Source organism: Phyllostomus hastatus, unplaced genomic scaffold (genome assembly GCF_019186645.2).
Source record: "Phyllostomus hastatus isolate PE091 unplaced genomic scaffold, TTU_PhHast_1.1 phas_contig_210, whole genome shotgun sequence".
Classification (NCBI taxonomy): Eukaryota; Metazoa; Chordata; class Mammalia; order Chiroptera; family Phyllostomidae; genus Phyllostomus; species Phyllostomus hastatus.
In genome coordinates this window covers 17,919,847-17,939,104 of record NW_025333737.1, presented here as the reverse complement: position 1 = coordinate 17,939,104, position 19,258 = coordinate 17,919,847, and the positions used below count along the sequence as shown (strand labels likewise).

Genomic DNA, 19,258 nt, shown 5'->3' with positions numbered 1-19,258 from the left:
TTTTCTCTCTGGTGCTAGATGTAGTAGCAAAAGAACATGATAAAAACACCAAGGGAATCTTTTATTTCTTTTGATCTCATGAATAGGTAAAGGAGGCTTAAACTTTCCCTCCCCTCTTACTATCATCAAGGGACTACTATGATTCTTGCCTTTCAGAGAATGGCATCTTTTTTTTTCGTTTCTGCCTGTAATTCTTTTAGTCTTAAAGACAAGAGGATTGGGCCTCAGTTGTTATCATTTGAAGTATCTCTTTGGCACTTACTTTTTAACCTAGTTTCCATAGAAAAATTTCCCCTTGTTGCTGTTACTTCGTCTTGCAGGTTTTATGGATATATGGGTTTACTTTGGGAATATATTGGAATTTTCATTATTTTCACTTACGGTGTAATATGGAGAGAATTTAATTTGCAGCCTTGTGAATTTATATAACTTTATAGTTAATAGCAACAACCAGATTCATGATCTAATAAAATTCTTATTTTAAAATGCAAAAAATAAAACTACAACTCTGGGTATATGTATCTTCAAAGGAGTGACAAGTACAAACTTTCGGAGAGTGGCTACCTGATGATAGGTAGGTTACAGACTTTATGATGGGTGAGTCTGTGTAAGGATGGTAAATGGGAAGTGTCGGTAATGTTTTACTTCTCACCTTCAGCGATGGGCTCATAGGTGTTCCTTATATTACTAAAATATAAAGAAGAGACCCACACCATGGAAGAGAAATGAACCAAGGATCATTCATGGTCTGCCTCTTTGGGCTCAGTGCCCTATGTGGAGAAGAAAAAGATGTAAGCAAGAGAAACTGAACATGATAGTTTTTCCTGGGTCAGAAATGGACATTAGAAATGAAAATTTAGAGGTTTATAGTGGAGTTTTTCTGCCTCTGCTGCTGACATGGTGCCTGTGAAAGAGATTATGGCAAAGGGAGGCAAAAATAAATAAATAAATAAAAAGAAGGAGGTTTTGAAGTTTACCTTTGAGTGCACCCACCCTGTGGGAGATGGAGTCATGCCTGGATGCTGCCAATTTTGACCAGTTTCTTCAGGAGGGCATCAAAGTGGATGGAGAAGCTGGGAATCTTGGTGCATGGGCTGTAACCTTGAAAGATCAAGATTAAGGTAACTGTAACTTCTAGGGTGCCTTTTTCTGAAAGGCATTTGAAATATCTCACCAAAAAAATATTTGAAGAAGAATAAACTATGTGATTGGTTGCTTGTAGTTGCTAACAGCAAAGAGAGCTAACCAATTGCGTTACTTCCAGATTACCTAGGATTAGGGTTGTCCAACCTGCAGCCCACAGGCTGCATGCTGCTCAGGATGGCTATGAATGTGGCCCAACACAAAATCATAAATTTACTTAAAACATTATGAGATTTTTTTGTGATCATGTTTCACAATATATTTAATGTGTGGCCCAAGACAACTCTTCTTCTTCCAGCGTAGCCCAGAGACACCAGAAGGTTGGACACTCCTGACTGATGAAGAAGAGGAGGAAGATGAGGATTAAAATTCACTTATCTGGCACATTTTATATGATTCTTGAATAAACCTTGGGAATCAAAAAAAGTTTAGGGAACATATCAAAGGGAGGGATATTTCTCTCTATATGAGATATTTTTATAAATAAAGATGTACTCTTTAACTTGTTCATTTTTTTTAACTGTTTTCAGGGCTTTATTTTATTTTATTTTTTATTTTTTTAAAGATTTTTATGTATTTATTTTTAAAGAGGGAAAGGAGGGAGGAGGGGGGAAAGAGAGAGAGACACACACACACACACACACACACACACACACACACACATCAATGTGTGGTTGCTGGCGGCTGTGGCCTGCAACCCAGGCATGTGCCCTGACTGGGAATCGAACCTGCGACACTTTGGTTCGCAGCCCGCGCTCAATCCCCTGAGCTACGCCAGCCAGGGCCAACTTGTTCATGTTTTAAATTTCAGTTCTAAATGAAAAAAAAAAAAGATTTTATTTATTTATTTTTAGAGAGAAGGGAAGAGAGGGAGAAAGAAAAGGAGAGAAACATCAGTGTGTGGTTGCCTCTTGCATGCTCCCTACTGGGGACCTGGCCTGTAACCCAGGCATGTGCCTTGACTGGGAATCGAACTGGCGACCCTTTGGATCACAGCCTGTCCTCAGTCCACTGAGCTACACTAGCCAGGGCTCAGTTCTGCATTTTATAGTACTGTGTATGTGTGTCTGGTGCATGTATTTCTGTAACCAGAACAGTGATTGCATACATAGAGTTAAAGTGCTGTTGGTATTTTTATTCATATTACTGAGAGGGCCACTGTAGTATCATCTCAAATTAGTCATATAACCTGCATACCATGGCATTACAGTTTTTCAAAGGTAAATAATACCCTTCTCCAACCTACTTCACAGAACTATAGTGAGGATAAGTGAAGTAAACTGTAATTTTTTTTGAAATTTTTACTGATAAAGTGGCTAAAATGGATGGTTGCCCCATGGTTCCCATGGGGTTCCCAAGGGGTAGTCCCATGGTTTACCACTGCCAGGAGGGAAGCAGTGGCTGCAAAATTGTTGATGTCTTTCCCTATCAACATCTCCCTCTTTCCCTCTCACATTATACTCAAAGTGCTGACATCACTGTCTTAAGGACATGGGGACTAAGTTCCTTATGTCCTTTATCCTTGTTTACCTCAATCATCTTGAGAATCCCAAAGGTCATCTCTCATCCTTACACTCTCCTCCCTATAGCATTCACTTGTCAAGCTTTTCGGATCTGTTAATTCCCCTGGTCCCTCCACTACTCATCTGACTCCTGAAACTTTTTGGTTGGGGCCTCTGGCAGTTCCTGTCATCTGCAAAACCCCCTTATATTCTTAAGCTCTTTTAAAATGTTCTTTTCCTTTCTCCTAGTTCCTTTCTTAGTTAATACCTCTCATTTTTTATGGTATTTTTTATCTCATGGTTTTCTGTAGTGCCACTACATTCATAATCCCTAATACCTAATGATACTGAGCATCTTTCATGCGCTTATTTGAAGTCCCTTTATTTTCTTTGGTGACATGTCTGTTCGTGTCTTTTGCCATTAATGTTGAATTTACAGAATTCTTTACATACTCTGAATTAAAGGCCTTTGTTGGATGTATGATTTGCAAATATTTTTTGTGTGTGTTGATGGCTTATATTTTCATCTCCATTTAAATGAAGTCCAATTCATTAATTTTATTTTCAAATGAGAGGATTATTTCCTCAAAAATATGTTGCCAGCAAGTAGTGGAAGCTCTTATACACAGTATTAACTTTGAAACTGTTTTGCTTCTCATTTCTCAGATAATCGTTACACTTGGGGAAATTGGTGTTTACTTGGTAGCAGGAACATTGTGTTATTCAGCAAGATTTATTTCCCTGTTGTCTGTAAATCTTTAAAGGAACTGGACAATCCCCAGAGTTTACTGGTTGATCCCTGGGTGGCATAAGAGGTTTTACATTTTTTTCTAAGAGGATATAATTACCTATCATGTAGAAAGACCAACCCTAGCATTTGACGAGGCAGTGGTATTCTGTTGGCTTGCACGGAGTGGTTTTGCATGTGTGTTCCGTATGTCCTGCAAGTAGCATATGGTCGTGTGGGCGGACACATTATGGAGTATGTGCATGTTGTGTCCAAAGCAGTTCTTTCCCTAAGTGTATATTGAACATACATCTAAATATATTTTTTTGCAGTGTACTTTTTGGTTAATACAGTATTAGTTTTTTCAATTTGTTTTAGTGCTGCCTTGATTCTATCACATTGTTCTACCACTGAGTATTTCTAAATCATGCAGGGATGGAAGGATTCTCTTTAAAAGGCATTCTTAGTGTTTATTTAATACATAGGCTGTGACATGGTTACTGGAACATGGTATATTATAGTATTTTTGGAAATATATTCATGTATTTTACATATGTGACATTTGTCATTTCAGCACTTTAGGTAGTTACTCATGCACAGAGTTATTGGTGCTGAAAGTAGACCTTTAATACTAATTTCTTTTTAAACAAGTACTCACCTGTCAAGACTCACTTTATTTTTTTAAAAGATTTTATTTATTTATTTTTACAGAGGGTAAGGAAGGGAGAAAGAGAGGGAGAGAAACGTCGATGTCCGAGAGAAACACTGATCAGTTGCCTCTCGCATGCCACCAGCTGGGGACCTGGCCCACAACCCAGTCTCATGCCCTGACAAGGAATCAAACCGGCAATTTTTCGGTCTGCATACCAGTACCCAGTCCTCTGAGCCACACCAGCCAGGGCTAATAGTAATTTTGGTAACTCATTTAGAAAATACTTCCTCCTAAATTCTTTGGCCTAAAGGTTCCTAAGTTGTAGCCCCTGAGAGTATCAAATGATGATACATGACTGTGATGGATGTGTATTAGCAACTTTATTGCTTTTTAAAAATTTTAGTTTCTTTTTTAAGAGAGAGAGCGAAACATCAGTTTATTGTTCCACATATTTATGCATTCATTGGTTGCATCTTGTATGTGCCCTGATCACGGATTGAACCCGCAACCTTGACATGTCGAGATGGTGCTCTAATCAGCTGAGCTACCTGGCCAGGGCTAGTATTACATTTTTTGAGATACTCTTCCAAGCTAATTACAGGATATGTAGATACTTTCTTAGGCATACATGGAAATGGTTTACATGTTGGTCCTTTAAGATAATCTTACTACCATTTAACAAATCTTTTTTTTTTCTTTTTTGGACTTTATGCTATATTTCTCAGTTTTTTTTCATGTTTTTCTTCTTCAATTTAGCTTGTCTTATACTTATTTGGATCACATTTCCTCTTATTGTCTTTTTCTTATTCCCACATTTCTTTTATTCTACTCTTTAAAAATTTTTAAGATCAAATTTTAATAAAAACTAATTATATATGCATACATAATTTTTACACATTATTCCTTAATTATATTGCTTTTTTCATTAATTAATATACTAACAATTATGTATATGTTTTCTGACTTTTTAGGTGTGAATTTTCTATTTTACCAGAGACTCATCAAAATTTCTGGATCGCAGGCTTTTTGCTTTTATACAATTCTGGAAAATTCTCTGTTGTTTATCTCTTTGAATATCATATTTTAAATTCTTTCTTTTCTCTTTGGTCATGGCTTTCACCATGCTCCACATAGAACTCTTTGTCAGAAATTCAAGACCAGATGAATAATGTATCAAGAAAATAGATTAATCTTCATAAAAGGAAAAGCAACTCAGACCACCTACCTGTTTTTTTATCTTAATCTTAAATGATAACTAAAAATGAAGCAGTGCATGAAGCCAACCAGTTGTTTAAAGGACAAATACACTGTCATAAGAATCTTAACATTATATGTGAAATAACTATAATGTCACTTGAAAATAGAGTGTAATGACTTCGACGCATACTGCAACTCCAGAGTTAGCAATAAAAACAAACAACAACAAATTTAAACCAAACAAGTGTAGTTCATCAGCCAGTAAAAGAGATGAAATGGAATATTATTCCACCAGAAGACCAAACCAAATTATATTCTGTCTATTAAAATATATGTTAGGATAAAGATGCCAACATATTTAAAGTAATATGATGGTAAATCTATACCATGCAAATACTGATAATAAAGAAGCTAGAGTGGCTGTATTAATATTGGGTAAAGACTTTAGAGCAAGTATTACCAGGGATAAAGAAGGACATTTCATAATGATAAAATCATTAGTTCATCAGAGGATGGGATAATCCTAAATGTGTGTTCATTTAATAACAGAGGTTTCTCTTTTATTTTTTAATAAATCACATATGTATATAATTTCTTTTAATAATTTTTTAATCCTTACCTGAGGATATGATTATTAATTTTAGAGACTGGGGAACTGAGGGGGAGAGAGAGGAAAAGAAACATTGAGGTGAGAGAAACATCAATTGGTTGCCTCTCACACACATCCCAACTGGAGACCTAACCTGGAACCCGCATGTGTGCCCCAACTGGAATTGAACCTGTGACCTTTTGTTTCATGGGATGATGCTCCAACCAACTGAGCCACACCAGCCAGGGCTATGTGTATAGTCTTAAATGCCAAATCATCCTCCAGGAACTTATGACAAAAATTAGTCATCCTCTACATTACAGGCAGAGCGCAAAGGCCCTGAGGAGGGAGGATGTGTTGTGTTTTTGGATAATGGCAAGAAAGAGCCCAGTGAGGCTGGGGCAAGATGGGTGAGGGAGTATTAAGAGATAGGTGAGAGAGAAATAAATAATGAGCCAAAGGCTGTTGTACCTTATCACCTTTATTTTCCGTTAATTGCATGTGCCCTTCTCCAGTGGGACTATACATACTTTGTGTGGACTTCAGCGTTGCAATACTTCATTTGTCTTTTCTTGTCTTTTGTTTTATTTTTTCCACTCCTTACCCAAATATTCTTATTCTTTGAAACCCTAATTTCCATTTGGCATTCTCTATGAAACCTGGTCAACCAAGCAAAGATGATCTGTATAAACCATTTGGGTGCTTCAAAAGGAATTTAATGCGTATCATTCACTTTCTTATTATTATTTCATGTGTACTGGCTTTCTGAGTAGTTCAGAGATTCCTGCTGAGGAATGATGACTTCAGTACTGCTTTTTGTTTATCTGTTGTATCCTTTCAAATAGTTTGTAGCATTAACTGAGGCTCATGGTGGTTACTTAATAATTGCCTGTGTTTAGTTTATGATTAAAGATTGGCGTGATTTCACTAATTTTTTAACATCAGTTCTCCTCCAGAATGCCTTCATTTTGTTTTGTTATTATAATAGCTACCATTTATTAATCATTTACAATGTGCACACCAGGTAGAATCTCCAGTTTACAGATGTGGCAATTAAAGTTCAGAATTAAGGTTATAAACCAAATAGTTGCAGATGTGTGTCTGACTTAAAATTTCATACTCTTTCTATTTTGTGACTAGAAATCATGTTAGTTGGGCTTTGGGCATTCTGAATTAGGGCTTAATGTGTCATGCTAATTAAATATTGACTCCTTAAGTGCATGCATGTCTATTTACATATTTGTGTGCATAAGTATCAATAATTCCTAGGCATTTTAAGATTTTTGGTGACACAGTTTTCCTTCTATTTCATAATAGCCAGATAATAGACTTTTTCATCATGAACTACTTCTTTACCTTGGCATCTTTGTTCTAAACTAAATGTACTTTCTTTTCCCACTATATATAGAGTTTCCATAATAATATAAGCTATGAGAGTGCCACATGCACAGTTTGAGATGAATTCTGCTTTTAATGCTTCTCATTTTGTAATATTTGACTTCTCCAGATTTCTTCCTGGGCAGCCATACTGTGTGCGAATTGGGCTGCATAAAGTGTTCAACTGTGGGGAGGGTGGATGAGGCGTGGCTACATGGAATGAAATGGAGTATAATATAAATCATTACTCCCTTGAGAATTGATGACAGGAAAGTATGTAAACATATGGAATACAGTTATACTTTTATGATATAATGCAATTCATGCATGTAGTAAGCCCAGATTAAAAAACTCATTCATTGAAGATGTTAGGCATCCTACTTATAAAGCTGTAGCTTTTAGAATTTAGGAATATAATGGGAAGTAAGCATCCACAGATACGAATGTGAGTGATAATAGTGTTTTTGTATGAATGTATTTTTTACAGATTTGGGGAGGAATGTGAATTTTAAAAGCATTTTTGGAGAGTAATTGAGCAAACAGTATTTATGAAATTTAATTCATCTAACCATCCCACACATGTCCTTTGACTTAGCAGTTTCATGTTTGACAGTCGACTTCATGGGAACAGAAGGATTACTTTGCAAGCATGTGTCTATGGCCCTGGCTGGGCTGCTCAGTTTGTTAGGGCATCATCCCATGCTCTTGCTGTGTGAGTATTTGTTGACCGGGAGGGATGTGCCTGATGCATTGAGTGAGAATAATCAGCTACAGAATTGTGTGTATACAGTTTCCCATTTTGTAAAAGTTCTGAAAAAATGTGAAGTGTTTTGTAAAAAATGCTGTATTTAACTGTATGTGTTTTATTTGAGATGTGGAATGTAAAATGTGTGTATAAGATGACTGTAAATATGTAGGAATTTCAGATACTCATGGGCAAGGCTCACGAACAGTTGCAGACATTCTTTGACTTGGTGTGGGACCATGCACGGTCAGGTTCATGTTCACAAGTCAGCCATTAACATGAAAGGGAGGCCAGTTATCCCTTGTAGTTTTTCTGAGGTTATTTTGTTTTTCAGGCAACCTTTCTCTTAAAAGTTCAAGGTAAAACTTGATAAACTTTTATGTTGTAGCATTGGCAATCACTTCTAAAATTGAACTGATTAATGTTTTAATGAAGCAGATTACTTTTTATTCTAATGTATCTGTATCCCTACCCCCCAACATTTTATTTTTAAAAAAACATCGAACTCCCAGAAAGGTAGGAAGAGGAGGATAGGGAACTCCTTCTCTTGGTCACATTTTAGATAAAATGTGAAAAGCTTTATTACAGGAAAAGCCCACCTGTAATCTCACCACTCTAATCAACTATCAGTGTCATGCACACGGTTTCTTTCTTTTTGCCACTAAACACCTTTCTTATTTGCTTCAGATTTTTAGTGCAGGTATAGTTTATAGTAGAGAAGTGCAGAGATTTACATGTTATAGTTTGACTATTGACAAATGCATGTAATCCTGTAACCCATATTTCTACAAAGATAGAGATATTTCTGTTACCCAGGAAGTTATCACATGCCCTTCGACTCACTCTCGTCTCCACAAGGGGCATCTACTGTCTGATTTCTTTACTTTAGAGGGAAGGGTTCTCCCTGGTCTTGATGATGTTGTGTGTATCAGTGTATGTTTCCTTTTTATTGTTGAGTAGTCTTTCATTGTGTGCTAAATTATTTGTTTTTCTTTTGATGGAATTTGGGTTGAGTATAGTTTTGAGCTGTTAGGAATAAAGTGGCTGTGAACTTTCTCATATGAGTCTTTTTGTGTCATGGAGTTTGAGCCATCATTTGAATGGGTTGAGACAAATAAATGACTAGAATGTGTATAATATGAGGTTCTGTTAAGTTCTTCAAAGAAAAATAAATCAGGTGTGGAGATAGAGCATGATGGGGAATGATCTTTCTGATTGGAAAATATTTTCACATGACCTAAAAAAGTATACAAATGAATTGCAGAGATAACTAGGGCATACCTGGGTATTTCCTAGCAGAAAGCAGAAAATGCAGCATTCCTGGAGCAGGTGTGTCCTGGGCACATTCCATTATGGGTGTGCAAGGTGGAGAGAGACTGGCATCATGGTAGAAAGAGCAAGAGGAGAGTCAAGGATGTGAACAGTATTTTTTTTTAAATGGAAAAGTAAATGAACGGATTCACCATATTAGAGTTTCCAGCAACAAAATAATTGCATAAACTTTATTGAGTTCTCACATGTTACAGCACCTACTTACTCCATTGCTTTTATTTTTTAATCCTCACAACAGCCCTATGTGAGATATTGCTTCTTATCCCTACTGTGCAGATGAGAGAATTAAAGCACTAAGGGATTAAACACATTAGCCTTTGTCAATAATTTTGTTTGTAGTAGAGAAGTTGATCATAGTTTTATATAATAGTACCTTCTTTTAGTGAGCCCAGGGAGGAGAGGAAAGAATTCTGTGCTGTCTTGCAGGGTCACATGTGACATTTAGTGCCACAACAACGTGGGCATGTTATATAACCTTTCTTAAGGTCAGTTGACCCCCCTGTAAATGGATGGTTTGTAATTTTGTGCTTCTAAAAGTGTGACGAGTCTAACCTGTGAAAGAGCACAAGGGCCCTTCCTGATCATCAAAGTGAAATAATACAGTTCTGTTGAATGTTGAGGCATACTCACATGCAGAACATTGTAATCGATGGAGAAAGGTAAGAAAGCTAGCAATAATGAAAAAAGTATTGTCTTTAATATTTTAAACTTTTGAAGTCACTGTAGAGGCTAAAATATATACACATATTTTAGATATTTGATGAAAATTACAAAGATGTCTTTGGTGATCATATTTAGGTAGAACTGTTCCAGGCAGTTGAGAGTTCTGCCCTGTTTCTCCTTCCTGTGGTTGGTCGATGGCACCTGCAGCGTGCACGTCTATTTTCATACTTTCCCTCCTCATCTTCTTTTGCACTTCATCGCTGTCTTCTCTCTGTCTCAAAAGTACTCCTCATATAAGACCCCTGTTTAGGCAAGAACTTTTGTAGCATGTAATAGAAAACTTTTTAGGAAAAGAAATTTCTAGTGTGAAAAAGGTCAAACAGAATCTAAAATGACACATAATAAAATTTATTGACTGTAAATTGGCAATAGAATCATATTTTTAGTAAAAATTAGATCTGCAATATATGACTACAATTTTAAGCTCACCCTAAGAGAATCTATGTGGAAAACTGGACAAACAGAATTATATATTTTGTGTAAGAAAATTATTTGAGTAAAATAAAAAAGTAGAATGGAAGACTTGTAAATGATTTAACTGATAAAATGCATTAATTTGTTCAATGGAATCTTCTTCCAAAAGACTTTCTCAGTCAAAATTCACTACTACTAGCATTATTTCATGTAAAATATTTATGTTTAAGACATCATCCACAAGATTAGAAGAGTAGAGTTGAGATATTCCATTATCAGTTGGAGTTTTATCTGCATGTGAATTTGTTTTCAGATCCTCACAGAAGTGGTTTCTATTGATATCTTGAAATCTTTAAGGCTGATTTATGAGCTTAAACTCATTTTAAACGAGTTTGCAATGGCATGTATTTGGGGGGATATTATTTAACATTTTCTGACATGAAAACTGTCTTGAATTTTTTTGAGGTGGAGAGGAGTTGTGACTTGGTGTCCAAGCCCATTTTCATTACTTTAATTGTGCGATTTATTAGGATTTTAAGCTTTTTATAAATGTTTTAGTGTTATAGGACAGAATTAAAAGGATTTAGAATAAAAGGAGTTTAACAAAAGGACTTTGCAACAGGATTGCAGTGGTTTTTATATTTGATGGATTTGTCTAGCTGCTTTTCATTTCAATCATCATGCTACATTCTGTTAAATGCTGTAGAACAGGTGTGTGTAACGTCATTCTCTCTATTGTACATGCAAATAAACACAATTTTCTATATAAAAAGTTAATCCTCTACAATTTGGAGGATTACATTTTGGGAGGGTGATGGTTCCATTAGGCATCACGGACAGTACGTGCCACTATTTATGCTGCACAGAAAATCAGGTTAATAGCTACAGTGCTCATGAGATGGTAGAATTTTTATGCTACCATTTTCAGATTTTTATTTATTCAAACTATCCACAATGAAATTGTTTAAAGCAGAGTGAAGGTTTTGTTGCATAGTTTTCCAACTCTGAAATTACATTAAAAAAAGTGAAGAGCATGCCTCAAATAAATTTGGAGATTTAATTATTATTTGTTTACTCATTGTAGACTCTGGTTCTTTTTACTTGGGTGGGTTTACTAGCAGGTGCATCAGGGGTTATGCTGTTTTCAAGTTAGGGCTTTATTTTGTTGTTTAATTTTTTTGCTTGGAGTCCTTCTCTGAATACCCATGAAGAGTATAAGAGTTAGGTAACTGACCTTCTATAGAGTAAAGCTGGCAGTACTAATGTGTAATTGATTAGGTCAGCCAAACCAGTGGAGTTCTTGAAATCAGACGTGAGAAAAACAAAACAATCAAACCACTCTTGCTAGTATTATTTGCACTTTAAGGCCATGATGTTTCATTCATCAACACATCAAATTGGTATGTTTAATACAGGTATAAGCTGTAAAAAATGTTGCAGACACCAGGAAGCAGAAGGAAAATAGTTATTGTTAAAGGTGAAGGTAAAATAGGTAGGAGTGAAGAGTTGGGATTGTATAGATGAAGTTTGGTTATAATTAATTCAGAACATAAATATTGTGGGCTTTGGACCAGTTAATTTTTAACTCGTGACTTGTTCAGGTCATATTGTTACATGGGAAATCTGATTTATTTGTTGAGCGGGGGGTAACAGCATACAATCCGTAGTAATTAATGATTTGTAAATACTTAAACACTGATTGTTATAGCTTCTACATTTTTTAAAAAGGTTATAAAGAACTTTATTCATAAACATTAATTGTGTTTTTAGTTTTGATCTTTATCAGACTCTGGTGTTGATAATATTGTCCGTCAAGGGGTTATGGAGCTTTTCTTACCTTATTTCATATAATTACTATATTCACAATTTAAAACTATTATGTCATGTCGCAGTCTAATGTGTAACCACTAATCTGTCTCCTCTGTATTAAAACCTTTATATTAAAATCTTTGGAATGATCCATTAAAATGGAGTATTAACCTTAAAGTTGCATTTTACCATCCAGTGACGAAATGAAACATTGCTTAAGAAGTGGTAGAGTTCCCTGGTCATCTCTCCCAAATACCTCCATCCTAACTCTTCAAGAGGCATATCCTTGAAGTTGGTGTTTGTCTTTATGTATTTATGCATTTGTCCTTTATGTCACTGAATATCTATGCATGTGTGTATCTAACCACACACACCTTATTTCTATCTTTTTCAAAAGTTTTTCATTGCAATAAAATTTGTGTTAACATAAAATTTACCATCTTTACAAAAAATTAAGTGTGTGGTTCACTAGTGTTAAAATACACTCACAGAGTTCTAGAACTTTCATTGCTTATAAAACTGGAGCGTTGTCCCCATTGTAAAACAGCTCTCTGTTTCTTCCCCCACCCCTCTGCCCTCTGGAAACATTTCACTTTCTGTGTCCACAAGTTTGACTGCTTTAGAAGCCTCAGATTACTGGAACAATACACTATTTATCTTTTTGTAACTATATTTCACTTAGCATAATGTCTTCAAGATTCATTCATGTGTAGCATTGACAAAGTTTTTTTCTTTTTAAAGTCTAGGTTATATTTCATTATGTGTGTATACCACATTTTAATTTTCTGTTCATCCATCAATGGACATTTAGGTTGCTCCCACTTTTTGGCTATTGTGAATAATGCTGCAGTGAACATGGGTGTTCAAGAGTTTGGTATGTCTTTTGTAGAGTAATATTTGAAGAGCAGTTTTAGTTATCCAGCAAAAGTGAATGGAACTCACAGAGGCTGCCTGTGTACACCCCTGTTCTCACACATGCACATCTCCCACCGTTCACATCCTTCCACACAGGTCCTTGCATGGACGCATCATTCTCATCCAAAGTCCACATGTTACATTAGAGTTCCCTCTTGGTTTCGATAAATGATCAATGCCATGTACCCACCATTGCAGTAGCATATCGAATAGGTTCACTGTCCTGAACATCACCTGTGCTCTAGCTATCAATCCCTCCTTCCTCCAAGCCCCTGACAACCACTCACCTTTTACTGTCTTTACAGTTTTGCCTTTATATAATGCCATATATAATATATAATATTGCCTATATATAATACCATATAGATGAACCATGTAGTAGGTGGATTTTTCTGTTTCACTAAGCAATGCATTTATGTTTACCCCATGTTATTTCATGCCTTGATAGCTCATTTTGTTTTAGTCCTGAATAATATTCCATTGTCTGGATGTACCACAGTTAGCCATTTAGCTAATGAGGGACATTTTGGTTGATTCTGAGTTTTGGCAACTATGAACAAAGCTTTTATAAACATCCATGTACAGGTTTTTGTGTGGACAAAGTTTCAACTCCTTCAGGTAAGTACTAAAAGGTGTGATTGCTGGATCATGTGGTAAGAGTATTTAGTTTTGTAAGAAATGGGTAGATTGTCTTCCAATGTGGCGGTACCATTTTGCATCCTTACCAGCAATGAATGAGAGTTTCTGTTGCTCCAGATTCTTGCCAGTATTTGGTTTTGTCATTGCTTTGGATTTTGGCTATTTTTAATAGATGTGTAGTGGTATCACATTGTTGTTTCATTTTGAATTGCTCTGATGACCTATAATGTGGAGCATCTTTTCATGTGTATTGGCCATTGGTTTATCATTTTTGGTTAGGTGCCTCTTTAGATTTTAGATGCTTTTCCCCATGTTTATAATCAATTGTTTATTTTCTTATTGTTCAGTTTTAAGACTTTTTTTGGTGTAATTTGTATAACAGCCCTTTATTAGATATATCTTTAGCAAATATTTCTCCCAGTCTGTGGCATGTATTTTTTCTTTCTTGACATAGGTACCTTAAAAGAGCAAAAACCGAATTATTTAATATTATAGAAAAACAATTGTAAAGCAGTCCAAGAAGGAGTTTCCTATTTATTGTTTCAAGATTTTATTTATATATTTTTAGAGAGGGGGGAAGGGCAGGAGAAAGAGAGGGAGAGAAATATTGATGTGTGAGAGAAACATCAATCGGTTGCCTCTCACATGCCCCCAACCTGGGACCTGGCCCACAACCCAGGCGTGTGCTCTGACCAGGAATCAAACCTGTGACTTTTGGGTCAACATACAATCAAGATACAGATGTCTTCCATCATTACAGCAATCCTCCTCACGTGGTCTCCTACCAGCCCTAACCTTTAGGAACCATCAATCTGTTCTCCATCTCTATAATAATTTTGTCATTTCGAGATTGTTCCATAACTGGAATTACATACTATGTGCAGTTTTGAGATTGGCTGTTTCACTTAGAAGATGTTTTTGAGGTATATCCAAGTTGTTTAATATATCAACAGTTTCTTAATAGTATAGATTGATATTACATGGTGTGGAGATAACATTCATATGTGAAAGGACATCTGGGATGATTTCACTTTTTGGCCATTACAAATGAACCTGCTATGATTATTTGTGCACAGATTTGTATGGACAGAGCTTTTATTTCTGTGGGATATGTGCCCAGTATTGTGATTTCTGGGATTTTTGGTTGTTTTCTCTTTTTTCTTTTTCATTTTTTGTACTTAATTTTTAAAGTATATTTTATTGATTATGCTCTTACAGTTGTCCCAATTTTCCCTCCTTTATCCCCCTCTGCCTAGTATGCCCCTTCCGTCTAGCAGTTCCCCCCCTTAGTTCATATCCATGGGCCATGCATATATGTTCTTTAGCTCCTCTATTCCCTATACTATTCTTATCATCCCCTGTCTGTTTTGTACCTACCAATTACGCTTTTTAATCCCTGCACCTTTTCCTACATTCGTCCCTTTCTCCCTCCCAGCTGATAACCCTCCATATGATCTCTGTACCCCCCCCCCCCATGACTCTGTTCCTGTTCTGGTTGTTAGCTCAGTTTTTGGTGTGTGTGTTTTTTTTTAGATTCAGTTGTTGATAGTTGTGAATTTGTTGCTGTTTTAATGCTCATAGTTTTGATCTTCTTTTTCTTAAATAAGTCCCTTTAACATTTCATTTAATATTGGGTTGGTGATGATAAACTCCCTTAATTTTAGCTTGTCTGGGAAGCAGTTATCTGCCCTTTAATTCTAAATGAGAGCTTTGCTGGACAGAATAATCTAGGTGATAGGTACTTGCTTTTCAACACTTTCAATATTACTTGCTGGTCCCTTCTTGCCTGCAAAGTTTCTTTTGAGAAATCAGGGTGGGGCAACCCACCTCACTGCTTTGTGGCTCCGTGTTGGGGAAGGGCTGGAAGAGGGGACTGTGCTGCTGCCTGGCTTCGGGGGGTTTGCCTGGTACTCACGTCGTTTCAAGTCACTTCACCCACTCCCCATGTGCGACTGGTGCCCTTCCAGCTATTGCCCTGGGGTTGAATCTCAGATTGGGTGGGTTTGCATACATTTTAAGACCTAGTGGGCCCTTTAAATGAATTTTCCTAATAATCCAGTCGTTTCTTCCACCGTCCCAGTCCTCATTGGTTTTTACAGCCAGAAGTTACAGGGATTTATCTTCCTGGTGTTGGAACCCTGGGCTGTGTGGTATGGCCTAGGGCTGGGATCACTTGCTCCCAAGTATCCCTCCCAATTTTTATCCACTGCACGTGAATGTGGGATCACCTGTGCCCGTTTGGCTGATGCCACTGCCTCTCCGAGCCATACGATGTCTTCTCGCCTCTCCATCCTGTCTCTGTGTCTCTGCCCCTCCTACCTGTCTGGATGGCTGTGGCTTTTTTAAATCCTTGGTTGTTGGACTTTTAGACAGTTTGATTTTCTGACAATTCTGGGTGTTATTTGTTTTGAGATTTAGTTGTAATTCCTTTTTGTGGTTGCGTGAGGAGGCAAAGCATGTCTATCTATACCTGCATCTTGACTGGAAGTCTCTTTTTCGGTTTTTAAAGGATTTTTATATTTATGTGTTTTGAGAATGGCCTATAATTTTATAATTTTCCTGTCCCGAACTACCTTTATTTAGTTTTGACATAAAGATTATACTAGCTCTAGATAATTATTTAGTAGAGTTGACATGATTGTTTTGATCTCATGGAGAATATGTATATAAGATTTAAGTTAATTTAAAAAATTTTAAAAAGTATTTTAAGAGCAAGTTTAATTTTTAAAACTAGTAATAGGCTTATTTATACCTTTTCTGTTTTTTGCTCATTCAAATGTATAAATTGTATCAATTTATAATGAATGTTTTGCTATCTCTTCAGCTGTAAATATTTTGAGAGCATGAAGATACTGGGCATGATGTAAGAATACTTCTCAAAGTTTTGTTTTACATTTTATGTTCCTTATCAGGTGCTCAGAAGTGTGATAGCTTTGCTGAAAAAAGGCCCCTCCTTGGAGTTTGTAAGAGCACTGGATCTTCTGGGTAAGGGAACTTTAAAAATTCTTTGAAGCTTCATTAAAAATTTACATTGTTATTTCAGAGGGTGAACTTTGATCACCCATTTCCCTAGTGAACTCTAGATGACTACTGTCTTTTAAGTTAGTGCATCTCTTCAACTTGAACTCCTAGTGTGATGAACACTGGGAAATTATTATATTTCTGTTAGTAAGGAAGATGATTAAAATGGATATTAGCCTTGACAACCGGTAGTCCCCAGCATGTGCTCTCAGCTCACCGTGTGCACTTTAGATCATGGATGCAGTGGAGAAAGGAGAATGTGTTAATGGAATAGAATGATTGGATCTTAGAGTCTTAATTTGCATTCTAGGTAAATAGTTCAACTACATGCGTTATAAGTGTTAATTTTGGAGTTGAAATGGGAAATCATTTACAGCAGCAATCCCCAACCTTTTTGGCACCAGGGATTGGTTTTGTGGAACAGAGTTTTTCCACAGACTGGTGCTTGGGGGGAACGGTTTTGGGATGTTTCAAGCTCATTGAATTCAAACTCACCTCCTGCTGTGCAGCTTGGTTCCTAATGGGCCAGGATTGGTACCTGTTTGTGGCCTGGAGTTTGGGGAATTCTGATGTACAGGTATGGAATGAAGATGCAAAAGCAAGAAAATCCAATTCCTTATCCCCAAAATTTAAGGCTGTGGCTGGAAAAACAAGGTATAGGTCACAGAAACTAATTATGAAATAATGATGTATAATAGGAATTCAGTGAAGGCAGAGATTAGTGTGCATGAATTAAGGGGACATGGCCTCATGAAGAAGGTGCATCATATGTTGGGTCTAAAGGAAAGGAAAGTTTTTAAAAGAATCCTCACCTGAGGGTATGTTTGTTTATTTCAGAGAGAGAAAGGGAGAGAAAGAGAGAGAGAGAGAGAAACATTGATGTGAGTGAGAAACATCAATCGTTTGCGTGCCTTATGTGCCCAGACTGGGGATCGAACCTGCAACCTAAGTGTGTGCCCTGACCAGGGATCGAATCTGCAACCTTTTGGTGTAAGGGAGGATGCTCCAGCCAGCTGAGCCACCCTGCCAAGGCAGGAATGGTTCACAGTACATGTGGAAGAGTAAGGACTTCCAAGATGGTTATAAATCTGTAGCAGTAGAACAGAAACTGGTATAAATACACTTAAGGATGATGGAGGTTTATGACTTAGGACTAATATTATCTGCAGAACAGACAAAACCAACCATTTCAGTGCTCTGGAACTCAGCCAATGGCTTACAGCAATCTGAAAATTGTTTATGTTTGAGAACTGGTGAACTTTGAGTACTACCAGTGGGGATCTGTGGCATTCGTGCGTGGGCCCCCATCACACTCCACCCTTCTCCTTGCAACACGGTTGAGTATTCAGGAGTGGATGGAGAGGGTCACGAGGAGTGGCACTTCCCTGCTGTGCTTGGAAGATGCTCATGTGTTGCCTGCCCGGCAGCATTGTCCATGGAAGTTACGCTCTTGAGTTGGGAGGGCAGTGGCTCTTGTCACCTAAAGTCTTAGGTGAGGCTTTCTGTTTGTGCAAAGTGTCTGCAAAAGGTCCAGGGGAAACTAAAATCTGGGAGACTCGAAAATGTTCTGAGTGTTGAATGTGCTCCCCTGTCCACACATAGATTTTCCTGGGAAGGATAACAGCCTGTACTGAGTGAGTATTGAAGCAAATTCTCTGTTGAATCATTGACTAACCACTAGGACACAGGAGCAACCCTGGGAAACCAGGCTTTAAAATAAAAACAAAACAACAAAAAATTAAGACCAAGCAAGCAGAGGCTTTAGTAACTCTACATTTTCGAGGAAGACATATTTCCAGAGTTGTTATACCATATTACATAAAATGGTTAGTATTCAACATAACCTCATGTATGACACATGGCCAAAAAAACTGGGAAGTGTGATATAGTGACAAAAAATGCAGGCAGTAGAAGCTGTTTCTGATTCTCTCCACTGTTAAATTTTACAGGCAAGAATTTTTAAAGCAGCTGTTAGAAATATACTCTAAGAACTTAATGAACCATGTGTCTAAAATTAAAGGAAAGTGTGATAATGGTGATTCAACAAATAGAGAATCTCACTGGGGAGTTAGAAATGATAGAAAAATGCAATGGAATTCTGGAGTTGAAGAGATATAAAAAGTGAAATACCAACCTTGCTGGAGGTACTCAGCGCCGTATTAAAGCCAGCACACTAACCAGGGAACTGATGTGTTGACAAGGGACCTGAAACCGAACGGGAACCACATAGAGAAGAACCACGTGCATGAAGACCTCTGGAAGCCCACCAGAAAGACGTGTCTGTGGAAGACACTAGCTACCTGCCAAGTTTGGCTTGTAGTTTTTGAAAGATGTTCTATTTCTGATCAGCTCTGCTAACTGTATGATTAGGAGATTGTTTTGTATTGAGATATCACTTTGTCAAAACATAAGGTATAAAAGAGAGGGTAAGGTGATTACATGTAGTTGGTGGTGAGAATGGAATTTAGTGGTG

General features: G+C 37.0%; 1 protein-coding gene across 6 annotated transcripts in view; it reads left to right on the top strand.

Moving 5' to 3' along the window:
- The window catches only part of BCAS3 (BCAS3 microtubule associated cell migration factor), a 485,527-nt gene that overhangs the window by 57,401 nt on the left and 408,868 nt on the right, over window positions 1–19,258 (top strand). For all 6 annotated transcript variants that reach the window (XM_045836907.1, XM_045836908.1, XM_045836904.1 and 3 more), the window contains exon 7: window positions 16,677–16,749. In XM_045836907.1, the coding sequence (XP_045692863.1) occupies window positions 16,677–16,749 (73 nt within the window). The remainder of the gene's footprint in view (window positions 1–16,676; window positions 16,750–19,258) is intronic.